General features: G+C 39.5%; 1 protein-coding gene across 1 annotated transcript in view; it reads right to left on the reverse strand.

Annotated features, from left to right (window-relative positions):
• PACRG (parkin coregulated) overlaps positions 1-25,842 on the reverse strand; it is a 500,573-nt gene that overhangs the window by 206,116 nt on the left and 268,615 nt on the right. The window contains exon 4 of the mRNA XM_021071855.1: positions 10,323-10,472. Within this exon, the coding sequence (XP_020927514.1) occupies positions 10,323-10,472 (150 nt within the window). The remainder of the gene's footprint in view (positions 1-10,322; positions 10,473-25,842) is intronic.

Here is a 25,842-nt window from a genome sequence, read left to right on the forward strand (position 1 = left end):
GGATCCAAACAGAACTTACTCATAACAACATTGCAATCATTACTTTTTTCTTTATTACTTGGAACATTAATTCAAGATGTACATGAGAGTATAATACAGAAAGCAGGCAAGCAAAGAAATACCAATAATATTTGCAGTTTTTCTAAGGAAATATATCAATCGTATTTTTTCAATTCCTCCTTCATTGATGGTTAAGCATATGCTGTGCTATAAACATTCCACTCGGTCAATGTGAAAAATACAGAGTTTTGAGGAGGACAATAAAAATGGAAAGCTGATTTCATATTAAGTGGAAAATTCCTACAGTTTTGTGCTTAACTCAAGTAAACCGAAGCCAGTGTGGCAAGGAGTTGAGATGGGAACTGTGCGTGGGGCCCGCGTGGCTGACGGGGGTCAGAGGCCAAGTCCACAACCAGACAGGTCAGGCTTTGAAAGCGAGACCACGCTGGTGAGGAGACAGGGGGATTTCTTTAAGGACAATATCACTGTGCTCTGTGCCCATCCCGCCCATGCGCTGAGGTGCCGTCTGAGAGCCCTGGTGTCCGAGGCTTGGGCAGCATGAGCGCCTGGGTCTTCCTCACAGCTGAGAAGCTAAGGGGGCCCGGGAAGCAGGACCAGAGGGCTTGTGCTCCCAATTTCCAGGGCTCAAGGTGGAGTGCGTGCACTTTCCACAGGGGAGGAAGGGCTGGTGTGGGGTCATTTCCATCCTGGATGACTGGGTTTCCTGGAAGGGCAGAGGGGCCCTGAGCACAAAAACGAGGCGAGTGCAGGAAAGCTAGGGGCTGAGGGAGGGGGCAGTGTGAACTTCGAGAATAGAGAGCCACGCCCTTGGGGGAGCATCAGCTTTAATGCCTACCAGCTTGGGGCAGCAAGTTCAGTGGGAACCTGCCCTCTCCTCACGTCTGTCGCCCTGACCCTGACAACCGTGTGGGACAGAACTGGGTATCCAGGGTGGGGTGTGGAGGGGACAACACGCAGGCAGAAAACTAGCAGTGAAGCCCTCTACACCTTCTTTCCCATTGGAAGCTTCCAGCCCAGAGCAGTCGGAACTGGGAGAGGGGAGACTAAGTGAGGGTAGATCAAGTTCTGAGTTTTGATCAATCTCTTAAAAAGGGGATTCTAAGGGAGTTGAGTGTGTAGCTCAAACTGCCTGTGGATCTTGGGGCCCGTAGAACAGTGAAGGCCCTGGCTAAGTCTTGGGCAGGGTCAGGGAAAGGCTCTCCCCACCCCCTCAATAAAGTTTTTTTTTTTTGTCTTCACCCCCCCTTTAAACTTGCCGTTTAATTATGTCATGCATAGTGACTATTCAACATAACAATTACACCAGTGACACTTTTATTTTCTCTGTATTGTCCACAGAGACCTCTAAAAAGTCATTTATTGGTGCTCCTGAAAGATATGCATATAAAGGAAAGTGAGAACGAGAATTCTATGAGCAAATCCAGAACAGATGATACTTTAGGTGATTTTTAAAGCACACATTATGATCTACCGCATACAGGAGCCTCCTTAAATTAAAGCTTTAGAAATCACTAAGTGCGTTCTTGGTCAGATGCAGTAAACCTCTCTGCTGCATAAACAGAAAAGAACGCTGTTTTCTCTTGGGCTAATACCTGCATGCTTGCTCATTTGGGGCCCATCTTGAGCTTTTAAATACAGTAAAGCGTATTATACAAATTTCTGGAGGCATATCTTTAATGCCTTAGCTGAACTGTAGAAATCTCCTATTCAGAAATGTGCCAGTTTCCAGTGAGCAGTGGAGATTTCCAGTTGGTTCCAGGGAACCAGCTGGAACCAAATCATTTTGTCTGTAGCTCCTTTGTGGCTCACCTCAGCAGGGGTATGAGGGCGTCAAAGCACACTTGCCAAACGTAGCAGAGCAGACAGGTCAAGCACTGGCCGGGTGTGCCCACTCTCTCCCAGCATCTGCACTCTTGTCCCAGACTAGTGAGGAGACAGACCCAGGAAGTCAGAAAATACAGTCTGCTGCAAATGAGAGAGGCCTGGAAGGAGTGCAGGAGAGCAATTCATTCTACAAATCAGAGGGGCATCAGAGAAGGATCCTGAGAGGACTTGAAGTTGGGGTTTGTTTCTGGTGCTATTTCCTGAGAGTCTTTGGACTGGGTTTAGGACAGTTACCCAAGGTCAAAACTGGCGTTTAGGTCACATGGCCCCTTCCAACAAGCAGGTGGTGGGCACAGATGGCCCCACGCATTTCCGGTCCCATGTCAAGCCCTTCTTTCCATGCAACAGCAGCCCCTTTATTTCAGTTTAGAAATGATTTATGGAAATTAACTTTTTATGATTAACTATGAAAATTGTTCTAGATACACCAAACTTGCTTTTAGTCTGGGACTATCAAGATGCGCGTGGGCCATGGATTTGCAATCCCTAGTTCTTCTGACAAGTCTGATCCCTTCAGGCGAAGTTACACGGCGGGAGCAGTGGTAAAACAAGAATGACGGCGCAGACACAAGTGAATCTGGGATGCCCAGGATGAAACTTGGACAATAAGATTTGGAGAGGGTCATACAGAGGTTATTTAAAAACTGAAAGCAGTATCCGTCTTGGAAAGAGGCTGGGATTTCAATAAGCCATCAGGGCAGGCAATTCTTGGTAAACCTCTTGTTTACCAAGGTAAAGCCCTTTGATTAGGTAAAAGCTTTGGCCATCTCCCAAAGTGAACTGAAGAATCCAAAGAAGGAACTAAAACTATCTTGCAGAGGGAGGGAGAGCTGAACAGTAAAAGTTTGCCTGTGGTGGAATATTTCTGCAAGTCGAAACCATTAGCACCTAGGAAACAAATTTTGACCTGTATTTCTGACTGCTGGTATATAAAAAGATATTGATTCTTGAACATGCATTTCGCATCAAATCACCATATTGTCATATTAATTCTAATAGATGTCACTTATCTTCCTTTGAGGGAACCAAAACCCACATATATACAGTTTTCTCCATGACCCGGTGAGGCAGGCTGACTTTTGTAGCGCCTGCTGATCTGTAAAGCGATTTCACCTGCCTTTCACCGCCTTTTCCTTTACCCTCATGCTGCTCACACTTCTGCAAAGTGATCTTGCAGTTTTCTGCAGGTCAATGAGCTCTTATTAATCTTTCCAACAACTTGCTTTTCAAATTAAGGAGACTGAGGCACAGAGTAGTTATGTAACCCCTCCAAGTTCACACTGCTGGTAAACCCGGAGCCAGGATTCAAACCCAAGAAACTCTGAAATTCTCTCCTATGTCTTGTTTTTCCACATATCGTCCCACCTGTCCTTGTTCACAGGCTGAGCCCCTATTGAATGCTCCAAACCCCATGCAGGCAGAGTGGCTGGACCCTCTTGCCCAGCTGGGTGGGCAGAGACAGACGCAGACGATGTAGTCTGCTCCCTGAGTGGGGCCCAGGGGTCCTCTGGAAGGCTGGTGGGTGCAGGGCCCGTGGGAGTCCAGAATATCCCTGGCAGCACCCAGAGCTGAGAAAGTGCTCACCTCTCTTTGTTAGTCTGCTATATCATGGAAGAAAAAAAAAGAATCAATTTCCTACCATCTCCTCTACTCCAAACTTACCTGGACCCCTTTCTTCTCTTAACACCCTCCAGATGAAAAGGAAAGGAAGAGTATTTTTCATTGTTGTTGAGAGACGGAGTTATTAGGTTTTGCACAGCCAGTCCAGGTGCATCATGGCGATGTGTGAAAACGGAAGGCACATGAAAGCTCCAGCTTTATTCTTCCAGGACAGGGTTCTATGTCCACACACCTGGGGGTGGGGGGCATTACACAGTCTGTCCTAAGCTGAAGAGTACCCCCCAAGTTTATGCTCTTTCTGGAACTTCAAATATGACCTTATTTGGAGATAGGGTCATTGCTGATGTAATTAGTAAAGTTAGGAGGAGGTCACACTGGAGTAGGTGGCCCTTAATCCCATCCTCACAAGGACAGGTATCTTTATAAAGAGAGGAGAAGAGACACAGAGAGAGACACACAGAGGAAGATGTCACTTGCAGAAGAATGTAGACACTGAAGTGATGCATCCGTAAACCAAGGATGCCAAGGATCACTGGAGCCACCAGGAGCTAGGAGATAGGCAGAGAATGGATTCTTCCCCAGAGGCTTTGGTGAGCATGGCTCTACTGACACCTTGATTTTGGACTTGTGGCCTCCAGAACTGTGAGACAGTAAATTTCCACTGTTTAAGCAGCCCAGTTTGTGGTCATTGGTTACAGTGGTCCTGGAAAACTAATATGCAGCCTTCAGAACTGGATTCTGATTCCATTGATCAGCATCCTACCCAGTCATGTGTTTCTAGATGCAGATAGACAGCTCTGAGGATAATTTTTCCCCTGGACAGATGCTACAATGGATGTCTTCAGAGGAGAAGAGATAGAGGCGGTTTACAGTGTTGTGCCTGCCCCAACATAGCGGTGAGATGTCATAATGGTAAGATGGTCATGTTATGGGCTGACCACAGGTAAGGTGCTTCAGATGAGGATCTGAAAGTCTTGGCTTTTCCAGGACCACCTGTTCCATGGGGCTGCTGTCCTGGATCATTGCAGAGCCATCAGTGTTTACAGGTACATGAATCCACCGTCTCTATCCCCTAAGGTTTCTGAGGCTCTGCAAGTTCTGCTCATAAAGATTTCTTGGAAGAAGGGACATTGAACTTGGAAAAGTAAAGATGGAAAGGGAAGGAAAGTTTTATAAAATTTTTTGGGGGTCTGCTATTGGAAAAGGAATTAAATATTATTCCATGTTTAGACTAGAGAGATAAGCCATAGAGAAATCCTAGGCATGTGTTTCCTTCATTATAGGAAGCGACGTTTGAAGTAGACAGGCTACCTCATGGAATAGTGAGGTTATTTAGGACGGTACTGAAAAAACATGTATTATTGGTCACAGAAACTGGGGTAGTGAAGGGTAGTGAATAAACTCCACACAAACACATAGTAAGCACCTAATTCTTCCAGGTGTGCCATGTGTCACAGAAAAAAGAAAGCCCAACACATTTTGGGTGTGGAACTTATAGTGTGATTCCGTGCAGTGAAGTCGCTTTGGAGAGACGTGCAGAACAAAGAGCACTTACACATATCGGCCACCTGTGTTAGACCTGGGATTCTTTTTAGGCAACTGGCTGTTTCTGAGCAGAAGAAGAGCTCAGGAGAGATGAGCTCTATACCTGGCCATAGCAGGTCTAACTCTCAGCAACTGCAGAGTATAAGCAGTCTAATGCTTCCCCCAGAAAACAGGCCCTTCTGATGCTTCCAAGTATGATTAACCTAATGATGCCAAAGGAACTCTCAAGCAATGTCTAACTCCTACTAAAAACTGTAGAGCATCCCATGGGGGAGAAACCTTAATTTCAAAATAACATTTAAAGCTCCATGAAATAAACTTTATACAAGTCAATCACAGGACAGGAGAACTAAAGACATTTTTTGCTAAAGAATCAGCTCTGGAAAGTTCATCAACATTTTGAAGGACCATGAAAATAGGTCCCACAGAACTTATACAAATACTAAGAGGATTTGAAGCAGGTTGACTGAGAATTCTTAGTTTCTTATTAAATGTCTAAAAACTATCAGTAGAAAACAATTATTTCTAATTTTTAGAAACGACTTAAATTTCAGGGGAAAGACCTGGTACAAACATTCCCAAATTTTGGAAATTTAATGCATTTTCATTTCTTATGTTTTTTAATGTGTCTGAACTTGAATTACTATATTTAAAATCTCTTTCCATAGATTTTAATTAGTCTCTGGCCTACATCTTCAAACTATCCAGGATAAATCTGACTGTTTGATTTTCACATACGTGGGGACATGTTATTTCATTATTACATCTACTTTTGCATATTCCATGACATAAAGTTACTATACTATCAGGGCTGCTGGTGCCTGGAATCTCTGAACTATTTCCATTAGAGGCTCTTTTGGGACTACCAGTGCAGTTACTACCAAAATAAGGATTACCTCCAAAAAAAAAAAAAAAAAAGTTACTGGATAGCTGTAATCTGCTGGCAGAGACCCATATTTTAGCTCCATTTTTTTTTTTCTTTTTTTTGGTCTTTTTGCCTTTTCTAGGGCCGCTCCCGCGGCACATGGAGGTTTCCAGGCGAGGGGTCTAATCGGAGCTGTAGCCACTGGCCTACACCAGAGCCACAGCAACGTGGGATTCGAGCTACATTTGCAACCTACACCACATCTTGCAGCAACACCGGATCCTCAACCCCCTGAGCAAGGCCAGGGATCGAACCTGCAACCTCATGGTTCCTAGTCGGATTCGTTAACCACTGAGCCACGATGGGAACTCCTTAGCTCCAAATGTTTTAATGCCATTCACTGGCTCATACTTCTCAAATGCAATACACTGCATCATTAATTTTGTAGTTTCATCTCTGAAAGCTATAAGTTGAGCATTCCTATTGTCTTAATTTTCTGTAATCTTTAATACCATTTGTGAAAGAACAAGGAAAGAAACTCTTCTTCTTTGTTCACCCCACGGCAGTGGTTGGAAAGACAGCGTGTCTTAGACACATCCAAAATTCATTGTTTAGAATTAAGTTCAAGCTTAGGTACTAGTTTGGATCTTCCAAAGAGGACCCTGATCTAGGCACCCCTTGTCTGTCATGTTCCACTTCGCTATTGAAAAGAACCACCTTCCCCCAAACATCAGTCACATATTCTAGTGCGCCAAGGGAGGGATGCATTTGGAAACCAGTCATCCCTGAACGAATCCCATAGTCCTTAATTTATGAGGCCACCCACCTTGCATTTGGCAATCAGAAGCCAGGCGAGTGCTCTGAAGCAAAGGGGAGTAGCAGCTGGAAAAACCTGGAGGTTGCAACCTCATTCACAGGCTCACGAAAGGGCCCAAGGGAGGAGTTACCAACGGTGGACATAATACATTAAATGGCCTATTCATGCTTCTATGTAGTAATTTATAGAGTATTGCTGTATTTGTATATAATGTCCTATATGTCCCTTGCATGTGTATACAATGTCATATGATGATGATGACCATGTCACTTAATGCTCAGTGAAGGCCTGGCCCTACACAAAAGGGAGACCAAGATCGCAATTGTTATGCCAACCTTACAGAAAACCTTATATTATTACAGACATTTTGTGTAGATGAAGAAATGTAAGTTTGGAGAAGTTCCATGACTTGCCAAAGGTCATATCTCTTCTTGTTCCAAAATGTTACATCATAATTCACCTGTCTACCTGCTGTTTTTTAACTATAGCCTAATTAAACCTGTGAAAGTATGTTACTCACAAATAAAACACAAACCACTCTTTCTCCTAGAAGAGGGCTGATCTTGGGGGGCAGGTTGGAAGTTTTCATTCCTGCAGAGGTGCAGATGGGGACACGGATCGATGCTACCAGTGTCATCTGCTCCTCTCTGCTCTGCGTCACTTCCCACCAGACCGCTGAGCTGGTGGTGCAATCACTAGCTGCTCAGCCCTCTGATCATTTCAGGGGAAGTCCAGCTGACGTTAAAATAGAAGAGTAATTGCTGAAAAGAGCAGGCAGTAGAAATTATGCTGAAGCTTGTGCTTCAAGGGAATAGCAACAGAAGGACAAGGTCATTACATTTGAAGGAATAGTCTCTCTCTCATTCAGCCATTCATATAGAATCTCATCATCAAAAATATTTTGTTGTAGGACTGGAAAGAAATCTCTTTGAATCTGAATTTAACAAGATATTGATTACATGGAGGTAAGGAAAGAGGAAACAGAAAGGTATGAAATTGTTTAAATACATTGGAATTGAGGGTGAAATTTTTTTCTGATGCTACATGCTATGGATTTCTAATTTAATTTTAATTGTAAGTAAATACTTCTGTTACTAAAAACATCTGCTTAAATTGAAAAGTATATCTGGTTCTATGAATATGACTTACATAATCATAAATAAAGATCTGTTAAAATGCTAGTAAGCTAAATTATTTTAGACTGAAAATACAAAGTAGTATTATAATTAAAATAAATTGGGAATCCTGTGATTAGTTTCTACTGGTGGAACTGGATCTGTAACATCGCCACTTTGAAGACTAGTTTTAAGTTTTATAGCTAGAGTGCTCCAATTCTGTACTATGACCCTCTGGAAATCAAGCAAACTGCATTCTGGCATTGTACTGACAGGTTTCTAAGATAAGTAGGAAATGAAGCTGAAGCTAATATTTTTTCCTCTCAAATGTCAGAAAATATTAACCAGAAAAATAGTTAAATGTAAAATTCCTGGTGCATATATTTAGAAATGGTCCAAAATAATTAGCTATGTGTAGGACAAATTAAGGCCGTAATATAAATTCTCCCTTTTGATAAAATCTGAGTAGGGTTATAGTCCTAAACCCAAGCACTTCTTATGTTAAGCATAAGAACGTCTGTAAGTTAAAGAATTAAACAAGTCATATAACGAGGAAGATGTAGGAACTGCTGGTTTTGTTTAATGGTCCACAGCTCCCAAGAGAGATTTATCTGTCTTGGTGGCCGCTGTATTTATTTTTCTTTATGGGGCTCCTTGAGGATAGGGAGAATCGGATCATCATTTGAATATCACTGTTTTTCTTCTTTTATCCAAGGATATGAAATGATGCCTCGATTTCAGTCCTGGATCCTACCGAAGGACAAGGAGAGCATGAAGGTGTGTGGCAGTGGCCCCCTTCTCCCACACAAGTAAGGGAGAGGGGGTGCTGGCACTCATCTCCATGGCGGGCAAGCACAGAAGGAAACGTTTATGTGGGGGAAGAGTCACTAGGAGGCAACGTCTATAGTGAAAGAAAAATGGAAATAGTCATCGTACATTTATCATAGGTTTCTGTGAGGACTACTGAGGAAACATTTGTGAATCACATCTTCAAAAATGTTAACTGCAACTGAGACTTCTGGGGGTGCGTGCTCCCAGATTCTTTCATTTCTGTCTTTATCTCTCTTATTTGATGCTGCTATACAGTAAAAATATGAATTATAAATCAAGAATATTTAAGCAAGTATTTCCCACAAAATGGAAGTGCAAGTATTTTCCACATAGTAGAAAGTTACTACAACTTTCAGTTTAGACCATAAGAGACTGAATTACTAACACCCAATTATTACTTTCCTGAAAGAGTAAACTTCTCATCTAAATGTCCACATTAACTTTGCAGTTTTTAGGCATTTTGGAATGGATACCAACTCCTTCCATGATGAGCATTCTTAAACTCCCATAACCTCAATTGAAGTCTTTTCTTTTTTTTTTTTTTTTTACTAAGAATGTTTAATGTTAAACATATAAGTAGGCAGCTAAAGAGTCTGAAGATTCCATGATTTCCTGGATAGTAGGGTTGATTAAGGAGACATTTAAAAGCAATTTAGGAATTCCATGAAAAAGAACAGTTCCAAACGAAAGGCTTGTTTGCGACAGAAGCTGTCATACATTTAGTTTTTTTGTTTGCTATTTTTTTTCTTTTATGTACAATAAGCAGATCATGTTGCAAAATTTTCATGCACTGTTCCACTAAATTGCTAACTTATTTACATGGCTGTCAGAAATCAACTTCAAATGTTGACTTACTCCGTGCATAAGAGAGGTATGGAACTTCAAAGTTAGCAACATGAAAGAAAATTAGATTCACATCATTTCAAGAGGGACGAAAGGAAAATCACAGTCAATGAACGGATGTACATGCACTGCTTGCCAGGAGGTCGGCACAATTTGCCAACGCCTTTGTTAGAGTGGAAGCAGATTCATTCGAGCCCATCAGTACTTTCCAAAGCTTATGGAATGATATTTTAAAAAATAAACGCATCGGCATATATATATTTTTAATCAATACTCACCATCAACTAAGTAACTACAAATTACCTATTCTTCTATTTTTTTTTAAATAGGAGAACATGTACTAGAACTTCAAACCACCTTACCAGATTTTAATAATGTTGCTTTGAAAATTCATCTTAAATCAGTTAATAAACACCAAATATCATTTTAACAGGAAATACCTAAAGGTACAATTGCCATCAAGAGAAAGGGCAAACTGAAAATCTAGTAATGTATTCAAAAGACTGTTAGAAAAACTTTACAGTTTAATTATTGGAAGATTATAAAACTGCTTCAGCGCTTCTGTCCTGAGTAAGGAAGCTGTACATGTGAGGAGTAATACGTGAAACTGTTAATTTTACTATTTCCCTAGGGAGTAGGTAGAGAAGGGCTGGGAATTATGCTATGTAGATCTCCAATGGATCTTGGTTTATATGCCATAATAAATCCTGAATGGGTTGCTAATTAAATCTACTTCCTTTTTCAGTGCTTAAAAGACACGTTGACTCATGGAATAACTCACCATTCATATTCTTAAAGATGTTCAGGATGGGGAGGATTTGACGGTAATAGGGCACCAGAGCTTCACCCACCATCTCAGCCGACACAACCAGATGCTGGAGGACTTTGAGAGTGACGCAGATGACCTGTCGGTTTCGGAGGTTCAAGGCATCTACACAGTAGGAAAGGGAGCAAGCGGAACACAGAAAGCGTTAATTTCTACAATGTTAAGACGAAGTAGTGTCATAGACCGTCTAATTAAACTGTACTCCACTGGGGATCACCAATGGGCTGAGCCTTGATTATTACAGCTATGAATGATGCACTGCGCCTTGTCGTGCTATAAACAGGATCTAAATACATGGTTTATGTATTATTGTCCTCCCAACTTGTACTGATTCCTTACCAACCCTAAGAAAGCAGCTCATTGTCCTTCACAGAAGAGGCTGGTGATGTATAGGTAGCATGAAAGATAAAAGATCAGTTGGTGTCACTAGAGTTAAAGGATCCCACGAAGGTTGAGAACAGATAAATTTTTATGCAACAATCCTTTTCAGTTAGCAATGCATGCTATGCTTAAAACTACTGCTGTGAAACAAACATTTTAGGGGGAGAAGGGGCTGGGGTATGGTATGTGTAAGTAGAAACTATAGGCTGATTACAAACATTGAACATTGTTGGTAGAACTGATCATAAAGTGATTATATTTAGACTCTCAAAAAAGTAAGGAAGAAAAGCATTTTTTTGTTGTTGTCTTTTTAGGGCTGCACGGTGGCATATGGAAGTTCCCAGGCTAGGGGTCAAATCAGAGCTGCAGCTGTGGGCCTGTGCCACAGCCACAGCAACATGGGGTCCAAGTCTTGTCTGCAACCTACACAACAGCTCATGGCAAAGCCGGATCCTTAGCTCAGTGAGTGAGGCTAGGGATCAAACCTATGTCCTCATGGTTACTAGTCGGGTTCATTACTGCTAAGCCACAGGGGAACTCCCAGCAATTTTTTTTTTTCTTTTACTAACGTATAGTTGTTTTACAGTGTTGTTCTAATTTCTCTTGTACGGCCACATTTTTTTTTTTTTTGTAAATGTTCAGAGCTTTAGAAGGAATACAAAACATTTTTAAAGAACAATTTTGAATGCACAGTAACAAGCTGTACAGCAGAGACAAAACAGTAGACAGTAAGTTATTCGGCATTCCCCCACTTTCAGGGTCTAACTTACTCCAGTAGGGAATGCAGAAGACCAGAACACTGATAACTGACTGTGCAAACTCGGCCAACTCACCCCCACTTTCTTGGTCTCAGTGCCCTTAACCATGGGAACCTATTATTTACTTTCTAAAGTGTGACTAAAAAAATTTCAAGATTTAGAATAACCAGATAAAGCATCTATTATGGAAGGACAAGGTGGTGACTGATATAGGGACTACTTCAGGACAAAAAAAGGAGCTCTTAATTGTCATATTCTACCTTCTAAAGAAAAGACTGACTATGACCTTAAAGCATGTGCCACATACGGAGGTACAAAAGGAACCAGGCTGTCCAAAGGAACGATACCATGGTCACATATATACCTGTGAGTCAGTCCTAATATTGGTCTTGAACTCCAGCTCACATTTCCAGTAGCCTGCATCTTGCAATCACCTCAAATTCAGTTTATTCAAAAGATGAGTTTCCCCTCTAAACTTTATCTTTTTCCTATTTACCCCATATTTAGTATCCATACAACCAAGTTCCTAGCCAACGAGGGTCGAAACCCATTTCCCATCTTTCACATTCCTCATGTTGCAAAGTCATCTTGTTCTGTTTTTGGAGTAGCTCTTGAATTTCTGTCCTGTTCCCATCCTCACTACTCTTTTGGTCCCAGGGCTCCATCCTCACCAGCTCTCTTCTGGTCCTGGGGCTTCATTCTCACTTCCATTCCTCTGGTCCTGGAGCTCCATCCTCACCACCTCTCTTCTTGTCCTGGGGCTCCATCCTCACTACCTGTCTTCTGGTCTTGGTGCTCCATCCTCACTACCTGTCTTCTGGTCCTGGGGCCCCATCCTCATCATCTCTCTTCTTGTCCTGGGGCTCCATCCTCATCATCTCTCTTCTGATCCTGGTGCTCCATCCTCACCACCTGTCTTCTGGTCCTGGTGCTCCATCCTCACTACCTGTCTTCTGGTCCTGGGGCCCCATTCTCACCACCTGTCTTCTTGTCCTGGGTCTCCATCCTCACCATTTCTCTTCTGATTCTGGCCCTTGGCACTTCTTCACTGGAGCACTGCTATACTCCTAACCCACCTGCCTTCTTTCTATCTTTATCCGCTCCCTCAAGTTGTCTTTTCACACTGCTGCTGGATTAACCTCCTTAAAGCATATTTGATGATCTCTCCACCTGCTCAGAATTCAGTGTCTCCCTCATACCATTTCCTACAGAATAAAGTGAAAACTAGCCAGGCACAAGGGTGACAGGGTAAATTTCAACCAAATTAAATTCTCAATTAAAAATCCAACAACAAAAGGTACCATTTAGTGATTTTACAGCTATTCCCTCTGGACTCATTAGGAAGTTTTAAAAAATAAAATGTGATAAGCTTCATTTCCTCCAGCAGCAAAATGGGGGTTGAGGAATGAAAAACACCTCAGGGAAGCACCACAACTTCTGGTCCAGTTCAGCCTGCATTCCTATTTGGTCTGTAAGTAAACATGAATCCAAAGAAGAGATAGCTCAGCTTTAACTCAGGGAACCAAGTTAAATATAACTATGGAATTTGATTGCATGATGGCTCATTATTACAGCATTTAGACACACTGTAGGCCATACCATATATTCTGAAAAACAACTAAAAATAGAATGCTATAATTTAGACTAAAAGCTGTAGTAATGAGATATGCAAGAAGACAGCTTCAGAGAACCACAGTAAGTTGGAGAGGGAGAAGGGCAAATAGTTTTGCAGTCAGAAGTAGGGATCCTTTCTCTTGTCTTATCCAAACTAAAAGTTGTTTTGTCTTTTCAGGAAGCCAGAGGTTATCATTTAACAGAAGAGAAGTGGGAGTCTGCAGAAATGTCATTCTGAATATTATGGGCAGTGGGCATTCTTTCAAAGAGTCTACCAATGAGGCTTAACATGTTTAGGGTTCAGTACTGCACATATCTGTGTGTGATGGTTCATACACTAACAACTAACATGTACAGGGCACTTCTATATGCCAAGAATTAAACTGAGCACTTTACATATATTACTTTACTTAATCTGCATTTTTAAAATATTTATTGAGAATGAATTATGTATCAGTCATTGTTTTAGGAACTGGAGATAGAAGTGAACTAGACAGATATAGTACTCAGCTCCTTTGGGCTTCCTGTATAGTATGGAAGAAGATACTGACCAAATATTACAGATTTCTGCTGAGATTTCATAAGAAGGATAGGATATTTAAGCAGAAAATCAAAGGGGGCATTCAGCCCAGTCCAGAGCATAGGGAAGGCTTCCAGACAAAGGTAAGGACCTAAGGGATGAGTAGATGTTACTTAGGTGGAGAGAGGACAGCATGCTAGATTGCTCCCTCTTAGATAAAGAACTTCTTCTTTCATAAGATCTATTCCAGCTCAGAGAGAATAAAGTTCTGCTTAGTGATGTGGAAACAAAGCCCAAGACAGCAAAGAAACACTCTTAAAAATAGTTTTTACAATTGTGTATATGTTTTTCTTGAACTCATTTAGAAATGGTGGGAGGGAGTATGTCAGTATGTGTAACCATACATATAAAGGAGAGTGAGGATGTAACACTTTTCCCCAAGCTAAAAGATCTATAGATCCTGTCTTGACTTAGTAACCCAGGAGAATCAGATGTTTAAGATTCTGGGTTTCCGTCTTTTCTCTCTCTCTATTCATCCCTCTGTCACACCCCATTCTTAAAAAGGACTCACAGCTACATCTAGCTAAATGTTTTATAAACTGCTTAGTGAGGAAGGGTTAGACATTGAAACAGAATTATATGAGTGTGTTGTTTTAATTTTTATATATTAAAATGTATAATTGAGTGTATATAATTTCATGCCATTTTGAGGGTTTAGCTTTTTTCCCCCCAAGAAAGCCTTTCTGTTGACACTATAAAGTTACAAGTAGAAGAACCTATTGAAATTATTAGAAGAGATAGTCATGTGGGCATATGCAGAGCCCAGCTGGTGATTGTAGAAAAGATTTTGGTAGCCATAGTGCCAACTAAATGCTGGCTTCTTTTGGAGTATGTCTATATCTTGCAATAAAACAGGCTGAAATATGTTTATCTACTATTACTGTTAGAGAAGAGTCTTGCCATGTGAAATATAATAAGTAGTAAATTTATACATTAATGATTAATATGATATCAAAATTTCTTGATTACATTTATCCCAGGCCATATAGCTAATTGATCACTTGAGGATAAATTGGTAATCTTTCTCACTACGGATAGTAATAATAGCTATTAGGAAATAATTATTTTATATAACAGAAAACCTGATTGAATTAACATGATTGTGACAAATATTACTGAACTGGCAATGACTGACAAGTAAAACGCCTGAATTGTTACTCTTAATGGCATCTAAAATGCAACCCCGAGTCATCCTAAAAGACCAGGGAATGGCTCTAAAACTTCAGCCGTTGCTGTGAAAGAGAGCCAGGGTGTGAACTATAAAAGCCCCTTAACTTCATCCAGGGGTTGTTTTATATTGCCCATTTCTACTTCAGTTCCTCTATTTTTCTTCCTCATTCTCAGGGAATTAAGATACACCATTAAGCTGGAAGTCTTTTTGTTCTTACTGTCCCAATAGAATTAAATAAAAAAGAGATTTTTTTTTGAAACAAAGTTCTTTTCTTTTGAAAAAGTATGTTAACATATATAAAGAGAATATGATTCTGTAGCTTAAAAGAGAAGATGTGTTTATTCTTGTGTTGATGGGCCTGAAAACTATTCTTAGGATGTAAGGGAGGACTTTGAACTCAAGATTTAAGGATTTGAAAAAGGTCTAACATGAGAAATCTACTGACATTATAGACCAACCAGGGGAACCTTTTTATTCAGAAAATTGGATTTCTATTGTACTGCTTACTGCTTTCATGTATAATCAACAAGACGGAGGTTCTGGATATATAGAAATTGTTGAAGAATAAGGAAAAATAATTTAAAGTCAAAGTGGTAAAACTTATTCATCTTAGATGGTTATAAGTTACATGTATGATTTTCCTCCAGCATAAAATCCATTATTGCTGTGATATTTTTGCAAAGTGAGAACATTTTTCTGCTATTAGATATGATTCACCACTGTAGAATCAGGAAAGATAGAAATATTTCCACTTCTTCTAAAATTGGATACACCAAACAAAATGCAAAAGCAAACAATTCTAAAATTCTAAAATATTTTGGACACATGGTATAAATGTTAATATGCTTGATATACAAAATAGCTGCCACAAACCAATAAAGACTGCAACTGATCATTTTTAAAATGGGCAAATAATATAAATAGATAGTACGCAAATTGATAAATACAAATGAACAACTACTATCGCACAATGTTCAACTTCTTTGATAAATAAATGAAATGAAGCACTACTCTTTAATTTTGAATTTCATATTAACAAAAGTTCTGGAAAATTTAGTCCTCAGTATGGATATATGTTTGGGAAAAGAGGAACTGTCACAGACATGATACTGTAAACCCTCACAACCCTTCTACAACGTGCATAGAACACTTGACCCAGTGTTTTCACTTCTGGGCATTTAGTCAAAGAAAGTATGCAGCTGTGCAGCAAGAGCTTTAGGAAAGGGTATATCAACACTATTATTTATAATAAGAAACAATCTAAATGTTTCCAAAACACTGGCTTATTTAAGCAAAATCCAGTATATCCATACAATGGAAAATTATAGAGTTATTAAAGTCATAGAAAAAATATTTTAAAAATAGGAAAACCTTTATAAGATACAAGCGAATAACGAAGGAAGTTATAAAGCACATTTTCGCTATTCTCTCATTTTGAAAATACAATGTAAACACAAAATACTCGAGATTTGTAAGTTCAGATATGGACAATAGAGACTATATCTACCACTGGCATATACAGACCCAGGATATTATTCCATTTAAAAAATACCTTTGTATTTTAAACTGCTTTAACAATATATATCAACATCCTTTGCATATCTCTCTGTTACTCTTCATGATTATAACCTATTTTTTTTTCTTTTTAGGGCCGCACCTGTGGCATATGGAAGTTCGCAGGCTAGGGGTCAAATTGGAGCTATAGCTGCTGGCCTATACCACGGGATCCAGGATTCGAGCCACATCTGAGACCTATACCACAGCTCACAGCAATGGCAGATCCTCAACCCACTGAATGAGGCCATGGATCAAACCTGCATCCTCAGGAATACTAGCTGGATTTTTTTCCACTGCACCATGACAGGAACTCCCTAATTTATGTGTTTTAATGTGGCAGAATTCCAGCCCTATCCCCTTATTCTTTCTCAATGTTTTTTTGATTATTCTTAACTATTTACATTTTGAGACAACATTTAGAATAATCTGGTCAGGTTAAAAATTATGCTTCACAATTCAATAAAATTTCCAATAAATTTAAAGAGTAATTTTGGAGAAAATAGTCTTCTTTCCATTAGGAACATGTATGTCTTTGATTGTTCTTATTTTTTATTAAGCTCTTTGGAAAAGCGTTATAATTTTTTTCATGTGTATTCTGGATATTTTCATTAGGTTTACTAGTATTTGAAACATTCTTAATTATATTAATATTTTAAATGATATATTTTTATTTTGCTATGTAAAATACATATAAATATTATTTAATCATTTTAACTGTGTGAGTTAGTGGTATTAGTTACAGTCACAATATAGTATAATATGATCACTATCTATTTCCAAAATTTTTCATCACCCAAAATAGAAACTCTATACCCCTTAAAAAACCCTCCCCCTTACTTCCCCTCTAGCCCTTGGCAACCTCTAATCTACTCTCTGTCTCTATGAATTTGCCTATTATAGATGTTTTAATGTATTTTAAATATTTTTCTGTTGTTGAAATAATTAATAATTGAAATCGCCAAGACGAATATCATATTAGTCAAATTAGATTGAAACAGATATAAATTTTGCTACTTGGGGGGCACTAATCATATAAGTTTTTAACTTTCAGAATAGAAGAAATTCAAATTATTTTTTAATTAGAGTATAGTTGATTTTCAATTTTTTGTTGTATAGCATTTTGTTGTACAGCAAACAATGATACATATGTTTCCAAATCAAACTTGTTTCAAAATTATAGAAACTATTCTCCTTCCAAAATAGAACTCGATTGCTATAGAGATAAATATGATGTGGTATGAGTTCTCAATTAAAGCATCAGAGACTTAGATCATCTATTATAGACACGCAGTAAGCCTCCCATCAGGAAGCCTACAGCAAGCCCCCATACTGACTTCAGCTACAAGGGAGGCAGACACCAGAAGTAAGAGAGGCTGCAACTCTATTGTCTGTAAAAAGGTCACCACACCAAAAACCTGTAAAAATGAAAAGACAGAGAACTATAACTCAGATGAGGGAGAAAGAAAAACCCCAGAAAATCAGCTAAGTGATCAGGAGATTCTCAGCCTCCAGGAAAAAGACTTTAGACTGTTGATGCTGAAGATGATGCAAGACACTGGAAATAAACTGGAGGCAAAGATGGATAACTTACAGGAAACACTGAGCAAAGAGATACAAGATATAAAACTTAAGCAAGAATAGGTGCAAAATACAATAAATGAAATAAAAAATTCATTAGAAGCAGCTAACAACAGGAGGCAGAAGAACAAATAAGCGAGTGGAGGACAGACTAGTGGAAATCATGGATGCAGAACAGAAAAGAGAAAAAAGATTGAAAAGAAATGAAGAGAGTCTTAGAGAACTCTGGGACAATGTTAAAGGTACCAACATCTGTATTACAGGGATGCCAGAAGGAGATGAGAGAGAGAAAGGGACAGAAAAAATATTCCAAGAGATAATAGATGAAAACTTCCCTAACATGGAAAGGAACCACTCACTCAAATCCAGGAAGCACAACAGGTACCATAAAAATAAACCCAAGGAGGAATACACTGAGACACATATTAATCAAACTGATTAATAAAAATTAAAGACAAAGAGAAAATCTTGAAAGCAGTTAGGGAAAAGAAACAAATAACACACAAGGGAACCCCGATAAGGTTATTGGCAGATTTTTCAGCAGAAACTCTGCAGGCCAGAGTGAGTGGCATGATATACTTAACGTGATGAAAGGAAAAAACCTCCAACCAAGATTACTCTACCCAGCAAGGCTCTCATTCAGATTTGAAGGAGAAATCAAAACCTTCACAGATAAGCAAAAGCTGAGAGAATTCAGCAACATTAAACTAGCCTTACAACAATACTAAAGGGATTTCTCTAGGCAGAAAAGAAAAGACAGCAACAGGAAACAAAAATTCCACAAATGACAAAGCTCACCAGTAAAGGTATATATACAGTAAAGATACGAAATCATCCATGCACAATTATGCCACCAAAATCCGAAATCATGAGAAGAGGTGGGTACAAATGCAGGACACTGGAGATGCACTTGCAACTAAGAGACCAACAACTTAAAGCAATCATATATATATATATATACTGACTCATATCAAAACTTCAGAATAACTGCAAACCAAAAATCTACAATTGATACACAAACAAGTAAGAAAAATCAACTCAACTACAACACTCAAGATAGTCATCAAACCAGAAGAGAGAGAACAAAAGAAGGGAAGAAAAAAGGGCAACAAAAACAAATCCAAAGCAATTAATAAAATGACAATAAGAACATACATATCAATAATTACCTTAAATGTTAATGGACTAAACACCCCAACTAAAAGACATAGAATGGATACAAAAACAAGACCCATATATATGCTGTCTTCAAGAAACCCATTTCACTTCTAGGGACACATACAAATTAAGTAAATGACAGTATTCAGTTACCAAAATGGTCTCAAGGTTGTAGTCACTAGCATGATCTATTTAGTACTCACAACTTTCCAGACATAAAGGAACCTGAAGAACAGTGTAATCCAACACACTCTTTATCAGTCTTGTTGCAAACAAGATTGGGCCTGTGTCTGTGCTCCTTCATACTGAAGCCTCTAACAGTAATTGAGAGTCAATTTACCAGTATCCTGCTTTGTCAGAAAGCAGAGGAGGATTTGTCTCTTTGGAGCACCCTGTTCCCTTGTCCCTTCACTGCTGGCTCAGTTTAGCTTGAAGGAGTCGGCTGACAGATGGAATGATGACCAAAGGAAGGAGTTAGCCAGCCTTGGCACCATTCTTAGAGGAAAACTCAATGACAATCTGCAGTGACAAGCAGGCACTGCTTCTAAGAATTACAGTTAGGCTTTTTCTCTGGTTGAGAAAAAGTGTCTAAATTTGCTGCAGCTTTAAGATAACAGAAGTAGTGGACTATGAAGAAGGATACAATACACACAGGCTTTTCACAAAACAAGAAAGTTGAGAGCTATGCTACAAAATAGAAGATGGGTAAAAACATTAATTTTCGAAGAGGAGCTGCCCTATCCTCCCCAAAGAAGGAGTCTGAAAAACTACACATTGCCAAGCTTGACTTCAATATCTGGAACAATTCTAGGACTGATTATTTAAGCAGGCAACTTGGGGGCTCTCAGGAAAATAGCAGTGATTACCAGGAGTCAGAGTGAGCTCTCTGGAATGTCAGGTCAAGCTTACCTCATGCATTCTAATAGGTTTACTCATAAAAGTAGGTCATAAACAGACTATACTGCAAGGCATCTGGCAAGACCTCTCTTGTAGGCAAGGTACATAAATGGTTGAAAAGTTAGGTTTTTTATTTTTTCTTTACTGTGTGAATACCTGAATTTAAGTCATATGCCCTGATGGTTTGGTATCAACCTATGTGGCCCCTACTAGAATATTGTAGAGGTCCATATTTGACCTAGTCCAGTTTCCATCTAACATTTTAATTGTAACTTAGATGAAAGTTACAGAATCCAAATTTATCAATTTTTCATGACCCAAAGTTAGGAAGTCTGCAGAGACACAACCATGAAGGAATACTAAGGAGTTAAAAATAATAATGTGCTATTATTACCACTTTGATTGGGCACCATGATAAACCTCCTATTTGTATGATCTGTTAATTGTTACACAATGTCTGGGAAGTTGGTTTTATAATCCCCTGGGAAAGATGAAATAATTAATTTACCAAAACCACACAGTTAGTTAATGGTCAGCTGGGGAATGTCTGAATGAGCCCAAGGCCTGTGCTCACTGTGGTGAGACCCCACTTCTTCCTGGCATCCCACTAGATCCCAGTGGACAACAGTGCCAGACTTGGAGCCTGTTCAGGAGAAACATCCAGTGCTTCACAGACAACACAGGATCCAGCAGGGACTTTGAACAATCAGCCTAAATGTAGACTGGGACCTGAGCTCAAGTGGTCTGTTCTTGGAGAACAAATCATCGTAATGGAGCTAGGTTTCCCAGCATCTTCCGAGAAAGCAAGCAGCCCTCTGCAGTCGTGTCATTGCCTGATTAGAGCTCAGCTCTCACGTGGAAGGACAAAGATTCCCATAAGAGGTCTCAGCCTGGGTGACCAGACTCTGTGGCCATAGTCCAGACAGAGGATGATGGTGGTGGTAACGGTGGCCATAGTCCAGACAGAAGATGATGACGACATTTATCACAGACCACATCCCCTGCTAAGAGCTTAAAATGCATTGCCTCATTTAATCACTAAACCAATAGCCCATAGTTGGGTGCTGTTTTCATCTTAATTTTATAAACTGAGCCCCAAAGTGGTGCCTTGACTGATAGCTGGTATGTGGCAGAATTTGAACTGTGACCACATCGTCTGTCTGACTTCAGAGCCCTTGCTCTGAGCTATCCCACTATACGGGATGAGAGTTAGAATTTGTTTATTTGAGAATGGGAAAGGTGGTCAATATGTGGTGAATTCAGTTTGAAAACGCAGTGGTGCTATTTTTAGCTTTTCGTCTCTTTTAGTCTATTGTGGCTTTCTGGCATGGATAGCTATAATCTCCATTCTCATCATTTTTACTTTGGATTGCTCTGAGTCTTTTTTCTTATGCACACAGGGCTAAGCCTGATTTTTATTCACCCTCACAGGTCCAGAAGGAATTTTTCCTCTGGCAAGTGACCAGGTAACTGTTTAAATACTTCTGAGAAGGTCTAATCTCTGACTCAGATTGCTATCATCTTGCATCTACTAACACATTATTTCTGTGTAGGAGTTCACATAGAGGGAAACTAGGTTTTCTATTATGACTTTCTTTAATGGGGGAATTAAAGGCAGTAAGGCAATTGACAGATTAATGTAAGAGAAATGGGTAGAGAGAAAGGGCAGTACCCATCAGGTGGCTGGATGGCCCAGCCCCATCCAGCTATGGCTGCTGGTATTCAACACAACACTTGCTGCTTATTAAGAGCCTACTTATCATCCGACCTGGGCATTTCTACTTGACCTCCCTTAATGACCACAACTCTCTGGGGTGGTGGTAATTCCCTTATGGTGGAGGTGAGGACTAATCTCTCAAACTCAAGGAGATGGACTAACTTGCACAAAACGGTAGAGGCAGTGCTAGAACCCGGAGCCAGAGCCAAGCATTTCCCGGGGCCACACCAATTCTCAGAGGGGGCAGAGAACCATGGTCTCTGGCACCACCTACTGAAGCTTCTCCAGGAAATGGATGTTTTACGCTGTAAGATTCCAGATTCCATTGCCCTCAATAGCTATGAATTCTCATGTGGGAATATCAATGGTTCAGTGGGGGTTAAGTTTGCTGTAGTAAGAGATCAACCCTAAAATCTAAGTGGCTTCACACAGAAAAGGACCATTTCTCATCCATGGTAGACATTCAATTCATGTAAACATTGGGCTGAGAGGAGAGAGAGAGAGGATTGTGCATTGGCTTTGGAATGCTTAGTTTGAAGGGAACACACACCTCTCTTTTCCATTCACTGCCCATTGGCAGAGTTAGTCCCATGGTTCCACATAACCACGTGACAGAAATACTAAGGAGCAGAGAGATATTTGGTGTGCAGTAAATGTCTCTGCCATAGAATTCATGGTGTTTTGAGAAGTTAGCTCTTTTCACTTTCGCTGACTGGTACCATGGGTAGGTCACATGATGTGAGTTAACTGAGTCAGCATGTTCCATCTCCTGCGACCACAGTTAAAAGCTGGGCATGGGCCTCTAGCTGGTGCAATCTCAGTGAATCTCTGATTTCTATTTTTTCTGGAAATTAAAGGACAATGACATATTCTTTCCTACCTGTATAAATAAGTGAGCATGTAGTCCGAGGATCTACTCAGAGCAACCTGAGGCCAAAAAGGGAGCCAGCTTTAAGATTACCATGCATAAAACAATAAGTCCACAAATAACAAATGCTGGAGAGGGTGTGGAGAAAAGGGAACCCTCCTACATTGTTGGTGGGAATGTAAATTGGTACAACCATGGTGGAAAACAGTATGGAGGTACTCAGAAAACTAAATATAGAACTACCATATGACCCAGAAATCCCACTTTTGGGCATATATCCAGACAAAACTTCCTTGAAAAAGATACATGTATCCGTATGTTCACTGAAGCACCATTTACAACAGCCAAGACATGGAAACAACCCAAATGTCCATCAACAGATGAATGGATTAAGAAGATGTGGTATACATACATAATGGAATACTACTCAGTCATAAAAAGAACAAAATAATGCCATTTGTAGCAACATGGATGGAACTAGAGACTCTCATACTGAGTGAAGTAAGTCAGAAAGAGAAAGACAAATATCATATGATATCACATATCTGGAATCTAATATACAGCACAAATGAACGTTTCTACAGAAAATAAAATCATGGACTTGGAGAATAGACTTGTGGTTGCCAAGGGGGAGGTAGAGGGAGTGGGATGGACTGGCAGTCTGGGGTTAATAGAGGCAGACTATTGCCTTTGGAATGGATAAGCAATGAGATCCTGCTGGATAGCACTGGGAACTACAGTCACTTATGATGGAGCATGATAGTGTGAGAAAAAAGAATGTATACATGTATGCGTAACTGGGTCACCATGTTGTACAGCAGAAACTGACAGAATACTGTAAAATAACTATGATGGAAAAAATAAAAATCATTAAAAAAAAAGATAACCATGCATAAAACAGAACAAGAGTGACATTGATAAGTCATCAAATTAAATTAAGTCTGAAATGAGACCCTGGATTTTTCAGTTATGTGAATTATTAAGCAAACCTAATTCTTTATGACAATTTGAATTAGTTTTCTTTTTTGTATCTTGTAACCAAGATAATCTTAAATAATACACCACTTTTTTGTGTATTTTTAGAAGAATTAATATATTCTTAAATTTAAAATTACTACTTTTTTGTCACTTTTAAATAATTTACCTGGAAAATTTAAAGAGGAAAAAGTAAAATCATTAGATCACAAAGAATTATGCATTTCAAATGGACTCCTTCCTTTCTAATTAAATAGAATTCTCAAAACAATTTTTGTATCGTGATACAGACTCTGTTATTTTATCCTTACTTGGTGTATTTTTTTCCCACTGGGTGTTCTTTAAAAAGACCATTTTGCTTTTGAAAATGTTATTGTCCAGACTGCTTCAGCTGTGTCTGTGCATGTTTGTCCTTTATAGCTGGGTGACCTCAGCTCATTAGAGCCCTCCTAATGAGGCCACTGTCTTAGGTCCTGTCTATTTGTAGATCAGTGATATTTCTATAATTCTTTAGCAGTCAAGGTCACCTTGCCACCTAGTAGACCATCTCACAAATGTATGTTGCTGCTCATAAATAAAAAGAAACACATGAATGGATGCAGATGAATAAACAATTACTCTCACTACGTAAATAATTTCCCTAATAAATGGAAAGCAGTATATCATCATACTCTTTATTTGCTGTTTCATATTAGGGATTTTTAGAAGGTAGTTTTTATATAATACACGGTACAGAGGCGAAGCCTAAGTGGCCATTTCACGCTTTTGATTATTACTCCTATACACATTTCAGTACAAACAGCAGGTATGTTCCTGATTAATTTAATTTTGCAAATGTTCTGATGCATCTTCCCTGTACTAGCCAGTACATTAGATGCTGTGGGGGCCTACTGCTTTCTAACACCATGTTCTAAGTGGTATAAGAGAGGAAGATAGAAAGTTCTGTGGGCAAAGGAAGGCAGGTGGGAGAGGACTGGAGGTGAGGGTTGGGAGAGGGAAGGGAATCAGAAGAGGCTCTCCAGGATAATTCCTATTGGAACTGGGCTTTGAAGCTTCCTTAACATTTAGGCATTTGGGGATATGTGACAATGGGTATCCTCAAAAAAGAACAAAGATACATAATTAGAAAAGCACAAGACAAGTTCTACAGCACAACCAGTTTGGCTAGAGCATGGGGTGTAGCATAATCAGTTTTGGCTAGAACATAAGAAATTAAGTCAAAAACATAATTTGGAGCTGGATATTCAATGGGAATCCTTGAATGACATGCTAAAGAATGGAAGGTAGGCAGAAACTGGATGGGAGTCTGATCTTGGGAGATGGAGGTGTACTAGGTAAGATTTGTGAACTGAAAGCTTTGTGCCTCTGAGAACTAAGGTGTGTGTCCTGAGGCAGAAGGAAGTAGAAGGTATACATATGCACGGTGTCAAGAGTGGAGAGTTTTGTGCTGGCAAAGCATGCAGAAAATTAGAGGGGGGAGCACTCTGGAAGGTAGAGACCCACACATGAGGTAAACAAAGAAAAGCCTGCATGGAAACTCTGCCCTAGCTGATCTCTAAGGATTACACACATGAGAGAGATGCCAGTAGGCCCGAATGATAGGCAGAGGCTGAAAGATGAAAATGAAGATGAAAAAACTTAGCCTGCGGTTCATCCCTAGGGAGACAGTTTGAAGTTTGTATTTAGCAGGTTAACTGTCCATTAAAATTAGAACTGATACTCTTCAAAAGAATGTAACAGAATCTACAATATATTATTCATATAGGATTACACATTCTGGCCACCAAGCAACTATGATGAGCAGAATCTCCCCCGCCCCATCAACCTGCAATAGGTGAGGAGTAGATGTGAGAAACAAACCTTTATTATAAGCCATTTATTGTTTTAAGCTTTTGATTTTGGACACTGGCTGTTATTTCAATATAACCTAGCCTGCTCTGATTGGAAAAAAATTCCGTTATCATATTAAGAGAATTCCCTTCTATTCTTTGCTTTAAAAATAAAAATGGGTGTTGAATTTTAGCAAATGTATTTTTACCATGATTTGAGATGATCACATGCTTTTTACCCTTTAATGCACAAATGTAAATGGCATTAACTGATTTTTCTAACGTTAAGCCAATCTTATCTTCCTGAAATAAATTTTGTCATGAGGTACTATCATTTTTATATGTCAATGGATTCAATTGGCTAGTAATTTTGCTCAGAAAATTTTCACTGA

This window comes from Sus scrofa, chromosome 1 (genome assembly GCF_000003025.6).
Source record: "Sus scrofa isolate TJ Tabasco breed Duroc chromosome 1, Sscrofa11.1, whole genome shotgun sequence".
Lineage (NCBI taxonomy): Eukaryota > Metazoa > Chordata > Mammalia > Artiodactyla > Suidae > Sus > Sus scrofa.